This window comes from Crocodylus porosus, unplaced genomic scaffold (assembly GCF_001723895.1).
Source record: "Crocodylus porosus isolate Cpor-Errol unplaced genomic scaffold, CroPor_comp1, whole genome shotgun sequence".
NCBI lineage: Eukaryota > Metazoa > Chordata > Crocodylia > Crocodylidae > Crocodylus > Crocodylus porosus.
Window position 1 is genome coordinate 21,151,326 of NW_017728914.1, and position 19,556 is coordinate 21,170,881.

Sequence of the window (19,556 nt, forward strand, 5' to 3'; positions counted from 1 at the left end):
GGGGTCAAGAAGAATATGTTCTAGTACTGACTGGTTGGTTCAATACATTATATGGGTATTTTTCTCTGTTCTGAAGCTACTAGTGTTGGCTGCTTCTAGCTAAAGTACCTGGAAACCAGATAAAACATGCCAAATCTCTAAACAACATCCAAGCAAATAAAAAGATTCAGTGGTACTTTTAATTTTATTAGCCCCATCCGTCCTTCCTTTTTACCCTTCCTTATTTCCCTGTGACATAAATTAGAACATTGTCACTGCATATGTTAAACTTTAAGAAAACTTATTGTAAAGGCATCACATAAAGTAGGAATAAAACATAGCTTTAAAAAATAAATCCTGTTTGAGGAAGCCAGAACAACTTTCCTTGCAGAGCAGAGCATAATGTGTGGTTAGTAGAATCATAGAATAGAGATTCAGTAACCTCTCGGGGTAGCCTGTTCCAGTACTATACTACCTTCCTAGTGAGAGAATTTTTCCTAATATCTAACCTAAGCCTCCCTTGCTGCAACTTGGGACCATTGCTCCTTGTTCTGTCATCTGCCACCATTGAGAAAAGTTTAACTCAATCCCCTTCAGGTAGCTGAAGGCTGCTATTAAATCTCCTCAGTCTTCTCTTCTCCCAACTAAATAAATCAAGTTCCCTCCGCCTCTTTTCATAAGTACCTTAGCCCCTGAAACATTTTTGTTCCCTCCACTGGACTCTCTCCCATTTATCTACATCCTTTTTTGGGGGGGAGGGGCAAAACTGGACACACTACTCCAGATGTGGCCTCAACAGTGCCAAGTAGAGGGGAAGAATCACTTCCTTGGATCTGCTGGCAATGCTTCTACTATGCTGTTAGCTTTATTTGCAGCAAGGGCACACTGTTGGCTTATATTGAGCTTCTTGTTCACTGCAACCCCCAAGTCTATTTTTGCAGAGCTGCTACTTAGACAGTCCCAAGCCATACCAGTGCATGGGATTGTTCCAGCCTAAGTACAGGACTTTGCAGTTTTCCTTATTGAAACTTATGAGATTTCTTTTGTTCCAGTTGCCCATTTTGTCTAGGTCTCCCTGAATCCTATCCTTACTCCTTACCTTTTGAGCCTAAGAATTCATTCAGCTTTTTATCTACCTTACCATCCATTCATCCAATCTGTACTTCCTCGGCTTGCTTGCAAGAATGTTGTGGGAGACAGTATTAAAAGCCTTGCTAAAGTCAAGGTATATCATGTGCACTGCTTTCTCCTCATCCATAGAGTCAGTGTCCTCATCATAGAAGACAATTGGGTTGATCAGCGGGGTTCCTGGTTTCCTCTGATTAAAAAAAGTCCAAAATTCTCTGACTTAAAATCCCCCTAAAAATCCACATTTTTACGTGATTAAAACAAAATATTATATCAATCCAAAAACTGTATAGTGGCATTTTGTTTTAATCACAGAAAAATGTAGATTTTGGGGATTTTTTAAAATCAGAGAATTGGGGATTTTTTTTTAACAGAGAAAACCAGGACCACAGTTGATCAGGCATGACTTGTCATTGATGAATCCATGATGACTGTTTTTAATCATCTTCTCCAAGTGCTTAGAAATGGATTTCTTGAGGATCTGCTCCATGATTTTCCCAGGACCTGAGGTGAAGCTGACTGGTATGGATACCCCTTCTTCCCTTTCTTAAAGTGGAGCATCCTTTTTCAGTTGTCTGGGACCTCTCCTGATCACCATGAGTTTTCAAAGATAATGGCCAGTAGCTCTGCAATCACATCGGCCAACTCCCTCACCACCCTGAGGTGCATCGTGTCCGGTCCCATGGATTTGTACATGTCCAGCTTTTCTAAATAGTAATAGATGATTTCTATGTGACTTGACTCAGTGTTGCCTGAGTCAAGTGTCTTATCAGCTTGTAAAGTTATGGAAAAGGAAAATAAGTGCTCTATTATTTTAGTGACAACTGTAAATCCATTTCATGAAATCATCTTGAGTTCATAGAGAGATGCCTTCACAGCCCAAGTCTTCCTACTGATTATCAGAAGCTTTGGGGACTGACCCTGTGACAAATTGATTAATGATTTTTTTGTGTGTGTGCAATGAACTGCATTGTCAATTGACTTTATAGGTTTCCAAATGGAATGGTATTAATCGATCCAAGTCCCTCAAATGGAAAGAGACTTGTCTTTCATTGGTATTATGCCCTTCTATGAAAATTATCTTGACAGAAATCCTGTAGAAACACTGAAGTGCGAAGTTTCCCCTATATAGACTCTTTCTTCTTGTACAAAACACAGTAGCTCTTCATGGATGAGATTGTAAGTGAAATGTCACATAATTGTCCAGTCAATGACAACTACTTGTTGCATCTTGTGATTAAGTTTTAATAGCAGAGCACAGGAATTGCTCTGATGAGCTGGCAGAAAGTAGGGTAGATCTGCACCTTATAGACTAACTAAATCAAAGATGTATATCATAAGCTTTCATAAGCAGAGGACTTGCTTTATCAGACACTGTCAAGGGACTGCAGGAAGCAGAGCAGTGATTAGACTAAAAAGGGTAGGGAAGCGGGGAGGAAAAAGGAGGTGCCACTGCTGAGAGGGGCAAGGAAGATAGGAAATAGAAAAAAAAAAACAGTTAACCCACTGAGGGGCATATGGCTTATAAAAGCTATCCAGGTAACAGAATAAGAATCCTGTATTCTTGGCCGAGACTATACTTAATACAATCCAGTCTGTGGATGATTTCTTGTTTTGCAATTTCCCATTCAAGTTTGTTTTTAAAGTTTTGTTGTCTAAGAACAGCCACTCTGAGGTCAGTGATGGGGGACAGAGAGGGATATAAATCTAATGAATAAATAGCCAGGAAGTGTTCTGCCACACGTTTGTCTGTTTTTCTGGTGTTGATGGCATATCAGTGTTAATTCATTCTTACACGTAAGGGTTACCTTGCTTGTCCAATGTAGGCAGCAAAGGGTCACTGTAAGCAAGTGATGATGTCTCTGGCATTGGTAGAGATGCAGGTAAATGAGCCTTGGATGTTATCCATGTTATTTGGTTTAGTGATGATGTCGTCTGTGTTGAGGGGGTGATGATGTGAGTGGACAGCTAGCATCTGGGTCTGAAACAATGGGTAGTGCTTTGGTAAGAATAGGAGTTAGGTAGTCTGTTGATGGAGAGATGCTGTTTGAGGTTGTGCAGCGGCCAGTAAGCCAGGACAGATTTGTCCTTTATAATTATCTTGAGATGGTTGACATTTTTTTGGATGGGGTGAAGGCTGGGTGAAGGCCATTAATAATATGTCGGAGGTGTTCAAGCTGGGATCTATAGGTGACAACCAAAGAGATTCTGTTATCTTTGTCTTGGGGTTGGAATTGTAGCAGGTTGTCTGAGTCTGACTGCTGATTTGAGCGGCTGCAGTTTTAGGACTCTATTGTAACTGTAGGACTCCCTGGCTGTATCTACATGAGATGCTAAAAGCACAGTAGTTTCATTTTGCTGTGCATTAGTGCATCATGGCGATAGCTATGCTAATGTGCTAACGTGCAGTAGAATTAGTCTACTGTGCATTAGTGTTACCTAGAAGACATGCTCAGGTGCTACTGCACAGTAGTGCCGATTACAGCACAGTAAATTAGTGCCAGCTATTACAGGTACTAAACTTAATGTGCTGTAATTACAGTACATTAACACACATGTAGACGTGCCCCCGATCTAGAGCCATGCTTTCTGTGTAGCCGTTCTGCTTTCTTCAGTCCCTTCAAAGGATCTGATGACGTAAGTCATCAGATGCTTAGGAAAATGTATGCTATACATCTTTGATTTAGTTAGTCTATAAAGGTGCAAATCTACCCTGCCTTCTGCCTGACTCCAGACTAACAGCTAACTCCCTCTTTCTGCAGATCTAGCCAATGGCCTAACTGGTCTAGAATTCTTTTTATTTTGAATGCCAAATTCTTCAAAGGAAGATGCACACATAGATAAAACACATAAAGGCACTTGTGCCCTATGCTACAAAGTTATTTAGGTGTTTAACTGATTGCCATTGACTTCAGCAGGAGTTAGGAACCTAAATAGGGGATAGGTGCCTAAATACCTTTGTGGAGTGGGCCTTAAAGACTGGCTTATGTTCTAATACTTTTTTATCGTGTATATTTTTTAGTCCTAATTTATGTCATCATGAATATTATCAACATCAATTTTAAATTGTTTTGGGACTCATACTGAACTCTTACAAGCAATGATATCTATTGGTGTGAGTTCTTTATCTTAATTACATAGTGATCAAAAAAGAATATCCTTGGGCACGTCTACACGAGATGCTGACCGCGCAGTAGCTCATTACCACTGCATCATCAGTGTTACCTAAAAGCCGTTCTGCAACACTACTGCATACTAACTGCAGTATTTCTTTACTAGTACTTTAGTAAACACGTAATAAATGACTGCTCAGTAATGACTGTGCAGTCAGCATCTTGTGGAGAACCTTTAGTTCTTCATATGTCTTATTTCCTTTAGACCTCCACTTATACCATGAGAAGGGTTAAAATGTACACTTGATTCACCTTCTCTGTACCATTTGTTATTGTATGTACTGATATTTTTAGACCAGCATGAATACTATAACAGAATATAAATTCACTGAAAGCCAAGCTTATATGTGGAAGCACAAGCCTTGATAAAAGCACCATAATTATAAGTTACATTAATTCAGAGGGGAATGCAGATAACATATGACTTATGTGAAAAGCCACAACCGCAGCTCATCTATACAGCTTATATGTTGAATGCTATGAGCGAACTGTCTGCATTCAATTCATAGAGCAGAAACAACATTTGAAAAATAATTGGCAGATCCATTCAAACAGTGCATAAATTTGAGGCAAATTTTTGCCATTTGCTGATAGAAAAAATAACTCCTAAGTTGTCTGAAACATTCTTCTTTCTAAATATCTGCTTCGGTGTACACTTTAGGAACCTCCTCGGCATCACTAGATCTGTTCATGTGATTAAGGCACGAAGGATTTGTCTGCTGGTATTTTTTAGCGATCTCACATTTCTTAAATCTCTAAGACTCCCATCTTGCAATGAACTCTGGGTACGTGCCCAACTGAAATCCATTGATAATCCATGGAGTTCAACACCAGACCAAGTGCCAGGGTGTGAGAGAGCATTGCAGAATCAGACCCTTTCCAAGAAGTCAGGGAACCACCAAATTCCTGGGAAAAGAAAAGCAATGGCTAAGTGGCCTGATTTTCAGAGTACCATCAGCTCTCACTGACTTCAGCTGGAAATATGGGAGCTCAGCACTTCAGGAAAAAACAGCAGACCAGAAAGATGGAAAAAACTGCTGAGGGAAAAGTGAGAAATAAAAATGTAGAAACCTTGAAATATAAGTGGTTATTAAAAGAACACCCTGCTGTCTGAACCCAGCATTGTTCTGGGTTTTGCTTTTTTAAAAGCCTTTTCACTGTGGCTGAAGAGAGTCAAAGGGAATTTTTGATGAAAAAATGGGCAGCCATGGAAATCAGACTTGGTGAGATGGATGCTCAGACTTAGGTTATGATGACTTATGAGAGCCAGGTTACCAGACAAATAGGTAGTCATCTCATTATAGTGAACCCCTTTTAATGTTTGGAAAAGCAGGGTGCTTTCATTTTTATACATGATATAGACAAAAGGAAGCATTTCTTTGTCTCTGGGAAGGGAAGACAGGAGGAGAATTTGCACCCTGATCTGAAGCATGCCGAAGGTGATACAATTCCTTTCATTGGGTTCACTGGCTTTGGATCAGGTCCTTGATTCCCAGTGGTAGTCATTGTACATTGAAATAAGGGTGATTTTTTTTGTTCTCGTGTCTCTGTTTCAGCAGAGTGGTCTCCTACTAGGAGACCTCCTTTTAGCCAGTCTTTGGGGATATCCCAGCTGGGGAAGAGGTCAAAAACATGCCTCTTTCCCCAATCTAGCAGTCACACATGACAGACTCATGCCTGCAGTGCTCACAGGTTTCTCTGTCTCACTAAATTTTATTTCCCCTATGTGAGTGTTTATATTGCTTTGAGACTGCCAAGGTTCATGTTATTCATAAAAAAAAAGTGGAGGTTTATTAGGTATTGCAGCTCTGTGATTCTTTGATATTTGAATGTTAATGAAGCTTTGTGTTTTCAGGAAGAGCTAGAAAGCTGGATCTCGGCTCTAGCCTGGTAAAATTATCCCTCAGTGGATTTCTCTTCCCCATTTCCCCTGGGTTTTAACATCTTCTGTGACATTTCATCCCAGAGCAATTTTACATGATGTAGCATCGTGTATAATGTTGTGTCACGCTGTAATTTTGCAAGTGCATGGAACTGTGGGAGAGAGGAGCGTGTGTTCAATTGCACAAGGAGGGGAAGGGATTCTGGAAGGAAAGACCTGGTTCTAAGAGGGTATGAGATGGGAACTAGCAGCTTGCTACAGCAGAAGGATATGCCAAGGAGCATTTATTCACCTAGGAGGCTCAATGGGCAGACGAAGGGCAAAGGGACCGACGGTGACAAATTACTGATGTTCATTCATGTATGGAGTATTTTTTTCTGGAGTTTAGCAGCATAAGAGACATGCCCTAAGCCCTGAATTCACTTTACCTTAGCTCAGGTACTGTTAGCAGTGTTGCCAAGCTCAGCATAGATTGATAATTTCACCTGAGACATGGGTAATATTCATGTGGTTAAGTCTGTACTGAGTGTCATGTGGCGGTTTCTACAATGCTACCAGTTCCTGAATTAGCTAGTTTGAAGCTAGCTTAGATATGTCTACAGGAGATGAGTTATAACAGATTGCAGGGCAGATCTGCCCTTAGATTAGTGTTTCCCCTTGCAAAGGAAACGAGTAACATGTTTCTGGCTCAGTGACAGAAGGCTAGAATGGACCCTTGGCAACTGGTTTGGGATGGCAAGAGGCAACATGGGTCGCTGAATGAGGGAGATGTTGACCTCAAAGTTTAGGGACAAGACTCCATTTCCATCCTCTTCTCAAATAGCAAATTAGCCTAGTGTTTAGAACTGGTCTTGAGAGAGCAGGAAGTTGTGCTGTAGACCCAGGACGCAGAAAGGAACTGAACGCCAAGGCAGTGAAAGCTCTAGGGGGGTGTTACTGTAGCCCTAGCAGAGAAGGGTCAAGGTAATTGGAAAGGAAGTTAGAAGATGAATAGCTTCTTGCTAGGTAGAAGGAGAAGGTACTTTTTGCCAAGTGTGGTTACATGAGCTGTTTTCATGCACTGTCATCAGTAGACCTTTGTATACCCTTCTTTGCTCTTATGTTAACACTGATCCTGAATCAGTTTACTTCAAGCCACTCATAATAACAAGATTGGTGAGACTCTTCTGTACACTGAAGCCAGGCCTGAGCAAAACCACCACATGGCTAAATGTTCTCTACAGTCTCTCACCAGAGGCAAGGGATCTCCTATAAGCTCTCATGCTAATAGAGCAACATACAAGTCTTGCCATAGCGCCATCCGGTCAATTCACAACGGGACTCACCCAGCTAAATAGGTCAAACACTAAACTTTTCAGGGCAGAAACCATGTCTTTGTATAGCATTTAGCAGAAAAGGGCCCTCATCTTGATTTGCCACTGTGATGCTTCTACTCTTTTTCAGCTTCTTTTACCACCCTGAAAACTACTACCTGTCCATCTGTCTGGGACCTCACCTGCATCCCTTCCTGTGCAACAAAATGTGAAGGGCAGGGTGGTGGCTGCTTGGGGACTGTGGGGCTGGCATAATCTAGGTATGAAATAATAATACGTTAATACCTGTTCAAGTTCTGATGCAAACCTGAGTCAAGATGAACAGAAATGAGCCAAGATCTTTGTGGCCATAGCTCGTGCTCCTCGTGTAAATGGGCTTTCCTTTTAGCAAAGGCCTAAGTGAGCTCTTAACAAGTGCTATTGGACTACAACTGCCTCTCCGTAGATGCTTTGTACTCATGACACATTTTTCAGTGAATCAGGCCCCAAGGAGAAGGTTAGTTTGAACATTCGCTCTCAGGGGAGCCATGGCTTCGATTGCTACAGTTTATCTTTGAAAGGATTATGATGCCAGAGAAGGTTGCAGAATTCAGTGAAGTCCTTGACTTTCAGTCACTGAGCAGTAACATCAGCTTCTAGCTCATGCAGGTTCCTCACCTATTTACATTTAATTCTGAAACTTTCTATCTCAAGGAGGGTCGAATTAATCATTTCAGACAGAGGACGTTCATTTTCCTTCTACTTTCCCATGATCTGGACTCTTCCTGAGTTAAGCTCAGCAGTGGCCTCATAGATGTAGTAGCAGTGTTTCCATTCAGCATCCTCACAAGATCCCCTAGGAACTCCGCTTTGTCTGCACTACCCATCATAGGGTAAGCATTGCCAGCGTTGCCAGGTTTGCTGTAGCTGCACTCAGTAATAGACCTAATGTGCAGCGTGCTTGGGAATACATCATACCAGGTGGTACATCTTTCTGCAGTATTTGCTAGGCCAAAAGGTCTGTTCTTGCTTTGCAAGCAGTTCCAACAGCTTCTCTGAGCCCATGTAGGGATTGCATATCATATTGGCTCTCAGATTTCCAGCTGCTCTCAGAATTGGCTCTCCGACTTCTCTGCTGAGCAAAAAATAAAAGCAGAATTTCACCATGATCCGGTATTCAGCTGTTTTTAATCGGTTCATTGGTATTACCCGCAGGTTCTGAAATGTACCCACCTTTGCTCTCCTGCAAAGTCCATCTACTGTTCTAGACTAACTTGTTCACTTTGTCATAAGAAATATTTCTGCATTTTGCTTTTTCTTAATATCATTAAGGCTGCTGAGTATAGGTCTGCAGTACTGGTATGCATCATTATGGTATTGTGGGCCCTGTTGTATAAGTCATGATATTTATTATAGAATACCATGTCGATAATGCATACCATTATGCATATGTTGTATAAATAATATAGTGATATAATAGTATTAAATAACATAAAACTGATAGGGGTGTGGACAAATGTTTACATACCCTGCTATAATTTACTATGGGTTTGTTTACCAATTCCAATTACCCTGGGGTCAGGAACGGACAGGAATGCAATAGTTCAGAGGTCGCAGGCACTATTACAGCACCTTACCACTAGGTGGGAAGGGAGCAGGTAATAGCTTGTTTTCACTTGGCAGACAGATGCACTGGGAAGGAAGCAGACAGCCAAAATGGAAACCAGTGAAACTTACAGGGCCAGTTCTCCACTGGGCTTGGCTGGACTGGGCAAACCTTTTAACAGACTGTGTCCTCTGTTTTCTATTTTTACACTGGTGCAATGCTGATCAGATTCCCCCTGCATCTCTCTGTTTTGTAGTAGCAAGTGGCAGGACAGAACTCTTTGCTTTAACTCTTCAATGTAGGTACCCACACCTTTTTAAGGGGACCCACCATTAAAACCTCTAGCATTACAGTCCCAGTCATCAATGCAGTCACCAATGCAGGCAGGTACTGTGCAGCGTGGGACAAGCTTTGGGTCCCTTTTGAGATGCTGCTCCCATTCTGTCCAGCCAGCCAAGCAAGTGGGTGAGATATCCATAGCACAAACTCTCTCTCCCAGGAGTTTTCAGTTTGCCCTCCATCGCAGCCCTTATTGCTGTCATCCCAGGACTTGAGTTCATTTGATTATGGTCTCTGCTTTGCATGGTAATGCAGTGGGCTGTATCTGAGCCCCAGGGAAGATTAATGTGAATCCAATTCAGCAGGAAGCAGCAGCCTTGACAGAATTGAGTGGTTATGGTATTGGCAGCACTGGTGCACACTGAAGAGCTGAAGCCTTTCTACTCTGCAACCCCCAATCACTTGCTGGAACCTGCCAGGCTGTAGAAGGATTCATGCTAGAGCAGAGGCAGATGTTCACAGTGAAACAGGATACGAAGCAAAATTCACCTGATTTGGAGTTTCATTAAAAGACTTGCACCTCAGACCAGCTTCAGCAGAATCTCTAGGAGCATTTCAGGACAATGTTCTATCTTTCAACAAGAGCAGTGCCTGCGTGAGAGCAGCAGGAGCCGTTCCTCTGAGTGAACTTTAGAATAGAGCTGGTAACTCTGTTTGAAGAAGACCAGGATGGTTTGGAGAGGAGGAAGCTGCCTCAGAGGGGCAACACACCTAGGACATGTCTGCAGGCAGCACACTGTAGGCCAGGGGTGGGCAATTATTTCTGGTGGGGGGCCACTTAATGAGTTTTGGTGAGCTGTCGAAGGCCGCATGGGTGGCCCTGCCCCCTGACAGCTGCCCTGCACCTTGTTGCCATCTTGGGACTGGAAATCCTACCCCTAACCCCTGACCTTTGCCACTGGATGTTCTTCCCCTTGCCCCGCAGAAATACTCCTTGGGGCGGGGGTTGCCATTTCAGAACCAGACTAAAACCAAATCACACTAAAAGTCAAGCACCTACTACAACATCGTTTCATAGTTGTTTGGGGCTGGAAGGGACCTTACAGATCTTCGGGTCCAGCCCTCTGCACTTGGGCGGGAAAGAGTGCTGGGATCAGATGACCTCAGCGAGATATTTTAATTTTATTGTGAAAAATATTTTTGGCATGATTTGTGTCCACATACTGTATATAGAGGTAATTGCATAATAACTCAAAAATAAATTCTTAGTCTTGTATATTGTGGGTGTGTGCATGTGTGTGTGTGTATGGTGGGGTGGGGGTATGTGCATGGTGGGGTGTGGGTGTGTGCATGTGTGTGTGTGTACGGTGGAGTGTGTGTGTGCGTGTGCGTATATATGTATGGTGGGGAGTGGGTGTGGGTGTATGTATGGTGTGTGTGTGTGTGTGTGGTGGGGTGTGGGTGTGCAGGTGTAGCCGTGGTAGAGTGTGGATGTGTGTGCATGAGTGTGTGTGTGCACGGTGTGTGTGTGTGTATGGTGGGATGTGGGGATGTGTGTATATGGTAGGTTGTGGGGGGGTTGTGAGGAGCTGTGGCTGCGTGTGAGGGGGCATAGGGTGTGTTGGAGGGTTGTGTATATGCGGGGAGTGTGGGGGTAAGGGTGTGGGCGTGTGGCATCTGTGGGGTGTGAGGGAGTGTGCAGGGGTGTGGGGACCCCCACACTTTCTTAATAGCACAGCAGCGGCAGGCAGGGTGCTCAACACACGGTGCCTGGTGGGGTGCGACTCTGGCAGCGCTGCACATTGCAGTGAAGAGTGCAGCCCCCCACTGGGCCATCTGTATTGCTGACATTCCCTGCACTCAGCAGGCGTGGGGGGGAAGCCACAGGCGCTGGAACTGGCTGCCTTCCCCGCCCGCTAAGGGAAGGCGCCTGGGGCTTCCCTCCCATGCAGCGCAGCCCAGGTGGGGAAGGCAGCCGGGTCCAGTGCCCGGGACTGCCCGTCTGTGCCTGGCAGGTGCAGGGCTGCGTGAGTGGCAGGGAGCTCTGATGATACCGACAGACGGGGGGCAGGCTGCGCTCCTCTCTGCAATGTGCCCCACTGGCTGAAGCCGTGCCCCACCAGGCACCTGTGCCCTGAGTGCCCCGCCTGCTGCTGCTGCCTGCTGGGGCTGTGCACCATAGGGGAAGTGTGGGGGGTCCCTATGTCCTGTCACCCTCCCTCACACCCACACGCTGCCCACCTGAGCTCTGCATTGCCACCGTGGGCTCCACTGTCCCAGCCCAAGCCCCATGCTTTGCATTTCCTTCCACTCCTCCTGCTTCCCTACTTGCTGCCTGGAGCCAGCAGGAGACTGGGCAAGCAGAGCAGGTCCCTGGGGGCTGCGGCAGCAGCAGCCCTGCCTCGAAGCTGCTGCTGGCGGGGCCAGGCCCTTCTGCCCACAAGAGTTGGAGTGTGGTGCAATAGTGTATGTTTGAGGGTCTGCGTACACGTGGGTGCCTTGCTCCCACCCTTGTGGGTGGAAGGGCTGGGTGGGGCTGCAATTTGTTGGCGATGCCGCAGGCCGGATGAAAGTGCTTGGCGGGCCAGATCCAGCCCACGGGCCGTATTTTGCCCACTCCTGCTGTAGACACCTCAGCTGGATGCACTTGACTAAATCTGTTACTGGAAGTTGCTCATTTAGTACTCACTTGAATGTCTCTGCCTGGCTCTGCATTGTGGCATGTAGACAACAGGGAGCAGCCCATTTGGTAGGTTCCTTAAAGGAGTATTATGTTTGCTGTTTTCAGTGACAGAGCCGGGGCTGGCAGACACATGAAGGCAATGTCCCTGACCATTACCATGTCTGCCACCTCCTGTTATCAGACACACTGAAAGATGTCTTCATTACACCTTGCCTGGCACTCATAAGAAGTCCAGGTCCCTATTCTGCACCTCTTCACTCTACAGTAGGTAGAATTTAACCATGTAACATTAGATGAGTAATGACCACTGCCTGGGCGACTGTGGCAACAGGGGTGGCAGTAGGTGTTGGACTGGCTGTGGCAGTGTCAGTAGCTGCTGTTCTTGTGCTCCAAGTGTGCACCTGGGGTTGGTCTTGTGCCCCCAGTTGCTCACTCCTTGTTTTGCTGGTGTGTAACAGCACTTAAAATGCCTACAGATGAAGACTGTTATAGAGACTTATTTTTACCTCCCGCCGGTGAAGGTAGGAGAAAAAGGATCTTACTCTGGCTTTGAGGCAGCCTGGCTACTGCTGCTCAGACAATGAATATGCCTCCTACAAGTAACCTCTGGTTGACAGCAGCAGGGTAAAATGGAGCTGCTTTCTATTGAACTGGGAGATGAGAGTGTGGGAACACAAAGCCCTTCAGAACAGTAAATCTCCTAGTGAAAACCTAGAAATTTGTAAGGGATTAAACATAGAAAATGCCTCATCAAAGGTCTTAGGGAAAAAGGGATGTCAAAAATCAGGGATATTGGATCTAGCAAGTCATTCAATTACCATGCTTAGTTAAGTACCACACAGCGAAGAGCACAATCTGTTAGGATGGATGTTAATATAAGTCATTTAATTGCAGGGTTGCTCAAATGCCATTTTAACATCTGTGGAGTAATATTATCCCTCTTTTGTAGGTCACTATTCTCATAAGTCTGGCTCTTGCATTCCTTGCCTGCATAGTCTTTCTTGTGGTGTACAAAGCCTTTACTTACGACCACAGTTGCCCAGATGGATTTGTTTATAAGGTAAGAGATTTCAGTCAGATGAAATGCTCGGGATAGGCATAGAATCTAATTGAAAATGTGGTTCCAGTCTAGTCTAAATTTTTCATCAGGGTCAAACAGAGCATTTGGCAAGAATGTGTTGACAGGGGAAAAGGGCTTGAGAAATGTGGACTTGCATCTTCCTCCAGCAGCTACCATAGCATTGTAATCACTGGGATTAGACCTCTGTGAACACTACAGAAAAATGTCCATGAATAACTTTAATAAGTTTGAATGAGCCCATTGCAACTCACACAGCTTGCTGCCCACAAACAGCCATACAGTTGAGTTACACTGGCATAAAGGTCCCTGCCCAGCAAATTTCAGCAGGACATACACAAGTCCCAGGTCATTGACTTAAAAATGTGCATGTGCAAGTATCGGTATGAAGCATGCTTCTGCTCTCATCTGATTTAGGAACTGTGAGAAACCACATGACTCCTTTGACCAAATGTTGCGAGCCAACTGTGTGAATCTCAGATAGTCACAGAAGGCTGTTCACTCCTCCCCAGAGTTTAACAGGTTGCAAAACAATTCATGGCTTAAGCATTTGCAATGAATATGGTGCTGGAAGTTTTCACTGCTGCAAAAAGCAGTGGAAAAGCAGCTAAGGAGCAGATATATTTGTCATTGTGAATTACTCCCCTACTGCACAGAAGATCAGAGCTCGGACCGAGTGATGTCTTTTGGATCCAGAATCATATCTGAATCTGAGTGCTGCAGAAGCTCAACAAGTTTGGATCTGGGAGTTTCTTTAATAGCACTAGACTGAGGGAAATGGATGGCTTAGGGTCTTGGTATATGGGATCCTGCATGTCCGACTCCCCAGTGAATGTGTCCAGGTCAGGTCAAATGTTGTTACTGTATGAGGGCTCTTTTATAACCTCTGCAAGGCAAAGTGGTTTTCTCTGTGCAGGTGTTTCTGTACAAGTGTTCACTCAACAGAGAAAAGACTAGTTGGCAGTCTCGGCACAGACAAAAAGCTCCAAAAGGACCATGGAGACTGCTTTGTCCTTCCATTCCTCTTCCAGGACACAGATAAGGCAAACTAGCAGGGCAGCATATAAGAAGCTTATAATGCTTCTGCCTGTCCCATATCTGTTCTGAGAATGAATAAAGAACTTCAGCCTCCAGGGCTGTCAACTAAGCGCTCTGTAGGAGCTAACAAATGTACTCTCCCACTGCTCCTGCCAGCTGGGCTAGACCCCCGTTCTGTGCTTTCCAGAAACCAGTCTGCACTGAGGATCACCAATATCACCAGCAGTTTTCAAGTCTGATGACTGTGCCCTGGAGTTTCTTTCATCCAATGCATTTGATTAATGGAAGTTGTATCCTTGTCCCTGTGGCAGCCCATAGCCTAATCAATGCGATGGGTCAAAAATCATCTAGGAGAAACAAATGATTTTAAAATGAGTGTACGGTAATGTGACTGGTACTTACTTGTCCTGCTTTCTTCCCTCTCTCCAGCATAAGCGATGCATCCCTGCCTCCCTGGATGCCTATTACTCAGCGCAGGATTCCAACTCCCGGGGCCGATTCTATACTGTCATTAGCCACTACAGCATGGCTAAGCAAACCAGCTCACGCTCTGTATCGCCCTGGCTTTCCTCCGGATCAGTAAACCATGAAGCCAAGGCTGCCAAGACAGAAGGCCATTAAAGTCACTCTGTCGTGATGGGAGGGGGGGGGGGGGGGGGAAAGTACACCATGTTTATAAAGCATTGCTCTAGTTTCAAGAGGGTGCTGTGCTTAAAGCACGACAAGAATACATGAAGCTCAAGTGCAGGAGTCATCCTAATTGATATTTCTTTTCGTGCATTGTTCTCGTTGATTTGTAACCAAGTCAAGCTCTTGTACAAAGGCATGTTCGATGTTGACTGTAACTTATGATGTACAAATATTTTTAAAATCATTGCTTAAATATTTGTTAGAAAAATAAATTAAAAAACAAAAAAAGCAAATTCCGAAAATAACCAGGGAGGATGGAAATGAGCAAAGAGAATCCCACAAACCTCTCTTTTTGGTGGGAAGCTGTGCCCCCAGAGCAGGCAAGAACATTGGAAACCTCTTTTCGAGGGGGTGGGGGAAGTTTGTTAGAAAGCATCTTGTTACATAGTTGAACTTGCCCAGTTGAGGACCTTCTCATGGGCAAACTGGACAAAATACAGCATCAGAATTAATTAGTGGCTAGGGAAATGCACTCTCACACACATTCACATTAAGGCCTGAATAGAAATAGAAAGATGTAGGAGTTTGTTGCATATCAGCACCATTGGAGATCTTCAGTGTGGTAAGAGGATGAAATCCTGACTGTGTTTTGAATGTAGAACAGGATGTAACAGATGGAGCTATTACTGTGCTTAGATCGCCAATATGCCAATATCAAAGGACTGGGACCTAGGGGGTGAGGCTTAGTGTTGTCATATACTTCTTGTCTGACCTTGGGCGAGTTACATGGGGCCTGATCCTTTGAGGTGAAGTTTGTTAGAAATACTGCCATAGTGAACTAAGGAGCCTCTCAGGAGAAGCTCAGTATTGTACAGGATCAAGCCTTAAGCCTCATTTTCCCTTCACTTTTGAAATAAGTATTTAGAGTGACGGATTAAAAAGTGGTATCAAAGCTCAAAGTATCAGTTGACCTGCAAAACTTGGAACAAGCCCCAAGCCTGGTTCGGCCCTACACAGTGTAAAACAAGACCCAGTGTCTGGCACGGGCAATGAATCTCAGTGAGCGTGAACATGGGATTTGTTAGGCTTGAGGGAAGGGGATCCTTTTGTCCAGGGCTACCACTCAAGACTCGTCCGCAGCTAAATGATGTGGTATCTTGGGGAGTGTGAGCTCCACAGGATGGACAGCAGGAGGACACCAAGTCTGGCATTTAAGTTCGCATTTCAGGAGTGTGTTCATCAGATTTGTGGCTGTGGCAGGAGAGGAACCAAAATCCAGTCTGGGCAGAGTATGGTCCTCCAACACAGATATTAGAGATTTGAATGGTGTTAACGAGGGCAGGACTGGGCTACCGGGAGTCATGATAAATAACTGTATAGTGTAGCTAAAACTGTAGTGCCAAATGCCATCGTCTGACGTTTCCCTTTCCCATCTCCATAGTTCACTTGTAAATTCATCTTTCACTTGAAATGTACAAAAACCCTCCTCCCGACACCAAAAGCAGATCGCCAACCAATCACCGAACAATTTATAATTTTGTGGTGTATTTTTTGTCAGTAGGTAGCAAAGACTGAAGTATTTTTTGGTGTAATTCTTGAACTTTTCTGACAGGAAAAATAAAGCTAGATGTGTCTGAGAGTCTCAGTTGTCCCAGAGGGTTTCTTTCGCCTGGCTCCTGCAGTGTTGCTGTGAGAACAGGGTGGTGGGATATAATGTCTGGGTGCCTGCGCATGCTGAGTGTGGATGGCTCTGTTGTGTGGAAAGGAGAATTTTGAACCTTGCATGGGTCATTGAGATCTCCTTGTTCTTATTGCTTGGCCGGGGGGAACCTCTCACATTTGGGACTTTGGTTTTTTTCCCCAGTTTTTCAACTAAACAGCTTTCGGAACAAGAGTTGCTGAAATCCTAACGTGTTGCATGCTCTGTTCTCAGTTGCATGCTGCTCTTCTAGCCCCATAAAGAGGATAAAAATCTCATCTTTGGACTTGGGATAGGCACAAAAGGTCTATAGCAACCTGGTACCCTGGTAAGTGGCACAGCAATAGAAAAAGCAAGGAGGTGGAACAACCTGGATACATTGTGCTACAGGTATTCCTGCTGGCCCTTGAGAAGTGTAGTGTAAGTTAGAGTAACCTCAAGGCTATTCTGACTTATAGCTGGACAGGCTACTGACTGCCTCAAGGCTTAGAGAGACACAAGGGTAGCTTAAAGCAACCTCTGTCCCACGCTTCCATTCCTGCCTCAACTACAAGAATGAGGGAATTGAAACTAAGGGCCAATAATTTTTACTGGCTTGACAGAGATTATAAGTTTACTAGAAACACCCATTTTTAAGAACCATTTCCTAGACTGATAAAGACTTTCAAACAATTTCAAGTGGCAGTGATGTACTTCAACAATTCTCCCACTGAGGAGGGTGGCCTTTTATGGTCAGTGAGAAGAAATATTGCAAGAGAATACTATGTGAGAAAGCACGCCAACACCGCTGTTACACAGCCTGTGAAAGGGCTAGCTCAGGAGCCTGGCTCTGGCTACTCTTGAACTTTGGGAGAGTTTGGATCTGTATCCAAACTTTGTGGCTGACCACACAGGGAAACATAAAAGTGCATTCATCCCATCTTGCCAAGAAAGAGGATCGTATTTCCTTAAATCCTGCAGTTCTTTGAAACAAAGCGTGTCTCTCTTTCTAAATTTGCTCATTTCAGAAGGCTCACAGAAGCTTTATCAATCCTTTGGATGAGTTCCCTTTTCAAAACATTCAGGGCTGTGAAATTGAGCTGCTGGAAAAAAAAGAGCCACGCTGGCATTAGAGGTCACCACAGGGAACCTGCAAAATGTATTAAAAAGGATACAGTGCTCTCTGCAAAATTGAGTCCTGGGTAATTTGACCATGGGATTTCTATTGCTACTATCACCTTAGCACTCTGTTTACTTTAATAAAAATACCAACCAGAATCAAATCACTTGTATTAAAGAGTAGAGGGATTATTTGATAACTGAAACTAATAAAGGAAGCGCCAACTTTCTATATGGAATAGAATAAAACTAGGGCCCGATAGTGCCAAGGGGCAGTAAAAGGCAACTCCTGTTAAAAGTTCCATTACTCTGAACATTGCATTGACACCATTATTATGGGCCACGTAGAAGCTGCAATATGGATTCCAAGATCAGCCACTTACTTCAGTCACAGCAATGGAAAGGGACCCTATTGAAACTTCAGCATCTTTCTTCCTTTTATTTCAGCTTTTCTTAAAGCTGACTACTCCAAATAGGACCCTTGGCTTTCTGTGCAGGTTGAAGAGGCTTGGCCAGCAGTTGCCAATGACACTGTCACACTGCTTGCTGTCCCCCATGGAGCTGGGGGTTCCTGGTACCCCGGGGGTCTGGACAAGATGCAGTTTTCACAGATTAACCATGTTCTGGGGGAACCTTCTATGGGATGCCTAAGCACCCGCTATTTCTTGATGGCACCCTCCACTACTGGTTGAACACTACTACACACGGATATTTGTCTGAGTTATATGTGGGCCTGTCAGGCAATTCCATTTTCAGTAAGTCTGGAGAACTTGCTGTCTGGCCCTTAAACCATGCTTTTCAATATATTCCACTTCCTGCCTCTTCCTCCCTTTGACCAGTCTTGTCTTTGTGTTGATCTCTGCACAAAGCCCTCATCCTCATAGCTAAACCCCAGCTACTCCAAATCCCAGGCTATTTTTATGGGATCAGCTCCTCGTAAAGGAGGCCCTCTATATGGGCTATCAGTCTTGGCTGCCAGATTTTTCCAACTCTGATGATGACTAGGTCCTTGGGCAGGAGGTAGGCTCAAGTTTAACATGAATTCTCTTCTTTGGTAAAAGCAGATTGTGGCTAACAGGGCTCCTACCTTCTTCTGAAGAAACAGAAAGGGGACTCAATGATAGTAAGAGTCAAGGTGTTGGTTGTTTTCCATGTTTGAAAACAAATTAATCATGGGGAGTTTCTGTGTCACTGCATGACCCCATTTACCCATCCACTATTGTACTGAGGCCTAGTTGGGACGAAATGGTTCATTTCTTCTCTGGGGCTTGGGCATGAGAGAGAGGTGTTGGTCATGTAGCATGCCTGAGTTGGTGTGAATGAGCCATGAGGAGCTGTCAACAAATGAATAGAGTAATCTGGAACATCCAGTGGACGACCAGTCACCGGACAGTAATTTTTAATCAGTGTTGGCCAAGAGGCTGTGAAAACTCTGGGACTCAAGGGGTACATTTTTCTTGTGGCATCAGCTGTGCTGGACTGTTTCTCGACATGGATGATCTGATTGATCAGCAGCAACAGATGTTGGCAGGCCTGTTTCCTGCAGTGTCCAGCCCCTGCTGCTCCTGGGGCTTCAGGAGCAAGATCTTGCAGGACAATGGCTCTGGATGCTCTGAATCAACCCATGAATTGCAGGTTCCAGGAATCTCCTGCAGGGGACATCCAGAGGCATGCAGTCCTCCCCTATAAGGCATCACCTCCTGGGATTAAGTTTGGTTGTGCAAACATTTTTGGGCAATTGGAGTATGACAAGGGGCAAGAACATCCATTTGCTTCTAGCTTGTGCCACCATAAAAATATTTATAGCAACACAGGGGCAATGAACTTTTGTACCCAAGGTGCTGGGATGCTGTATTATAGCCACGGCTACTCAGTGCAGGGAGGGAGATAGGATCGTGGATATCTGGGGCCAGAGAGCTTTATTGCCAGCCTGGATGTGCATGTAAGCTTTACCTTTCCTTTTGCACCATTCGCCAAAAATAATGCATTTT

The 19,556-nt window shown here is 44.5% G+C and overlaps 1 protein-coding gene across 1 annotated transcript in view; it reads left to right on the plus strand.

Moving 5' to 3' along the window:
- LOC109310025 (neuron-specific protein family member 2) overlaps positions 1-14,777 on the plus strand; it is a 49,318-nt gene extending 34,541 nt beyond the window's left edge. Inside the window, exons 4-5 of the mRNA XM_019534968.1 lie at positions 12,972-13,082; positions 14,568-14,777. Of these exons, the coding sequence (XP_019390513.1) occupies positions 12,972-13,082; positions 14,568-14,759 (303 nt within the window). The 3' untranslated portion in view covers positions 14,760-14,777. The remainder of the gene's footprint in view (positions 1-12,971; positions 13,083-14,567) is intronic.
- Positions 14,778-19,556: the final 4,779 nt, after the last annotated feature.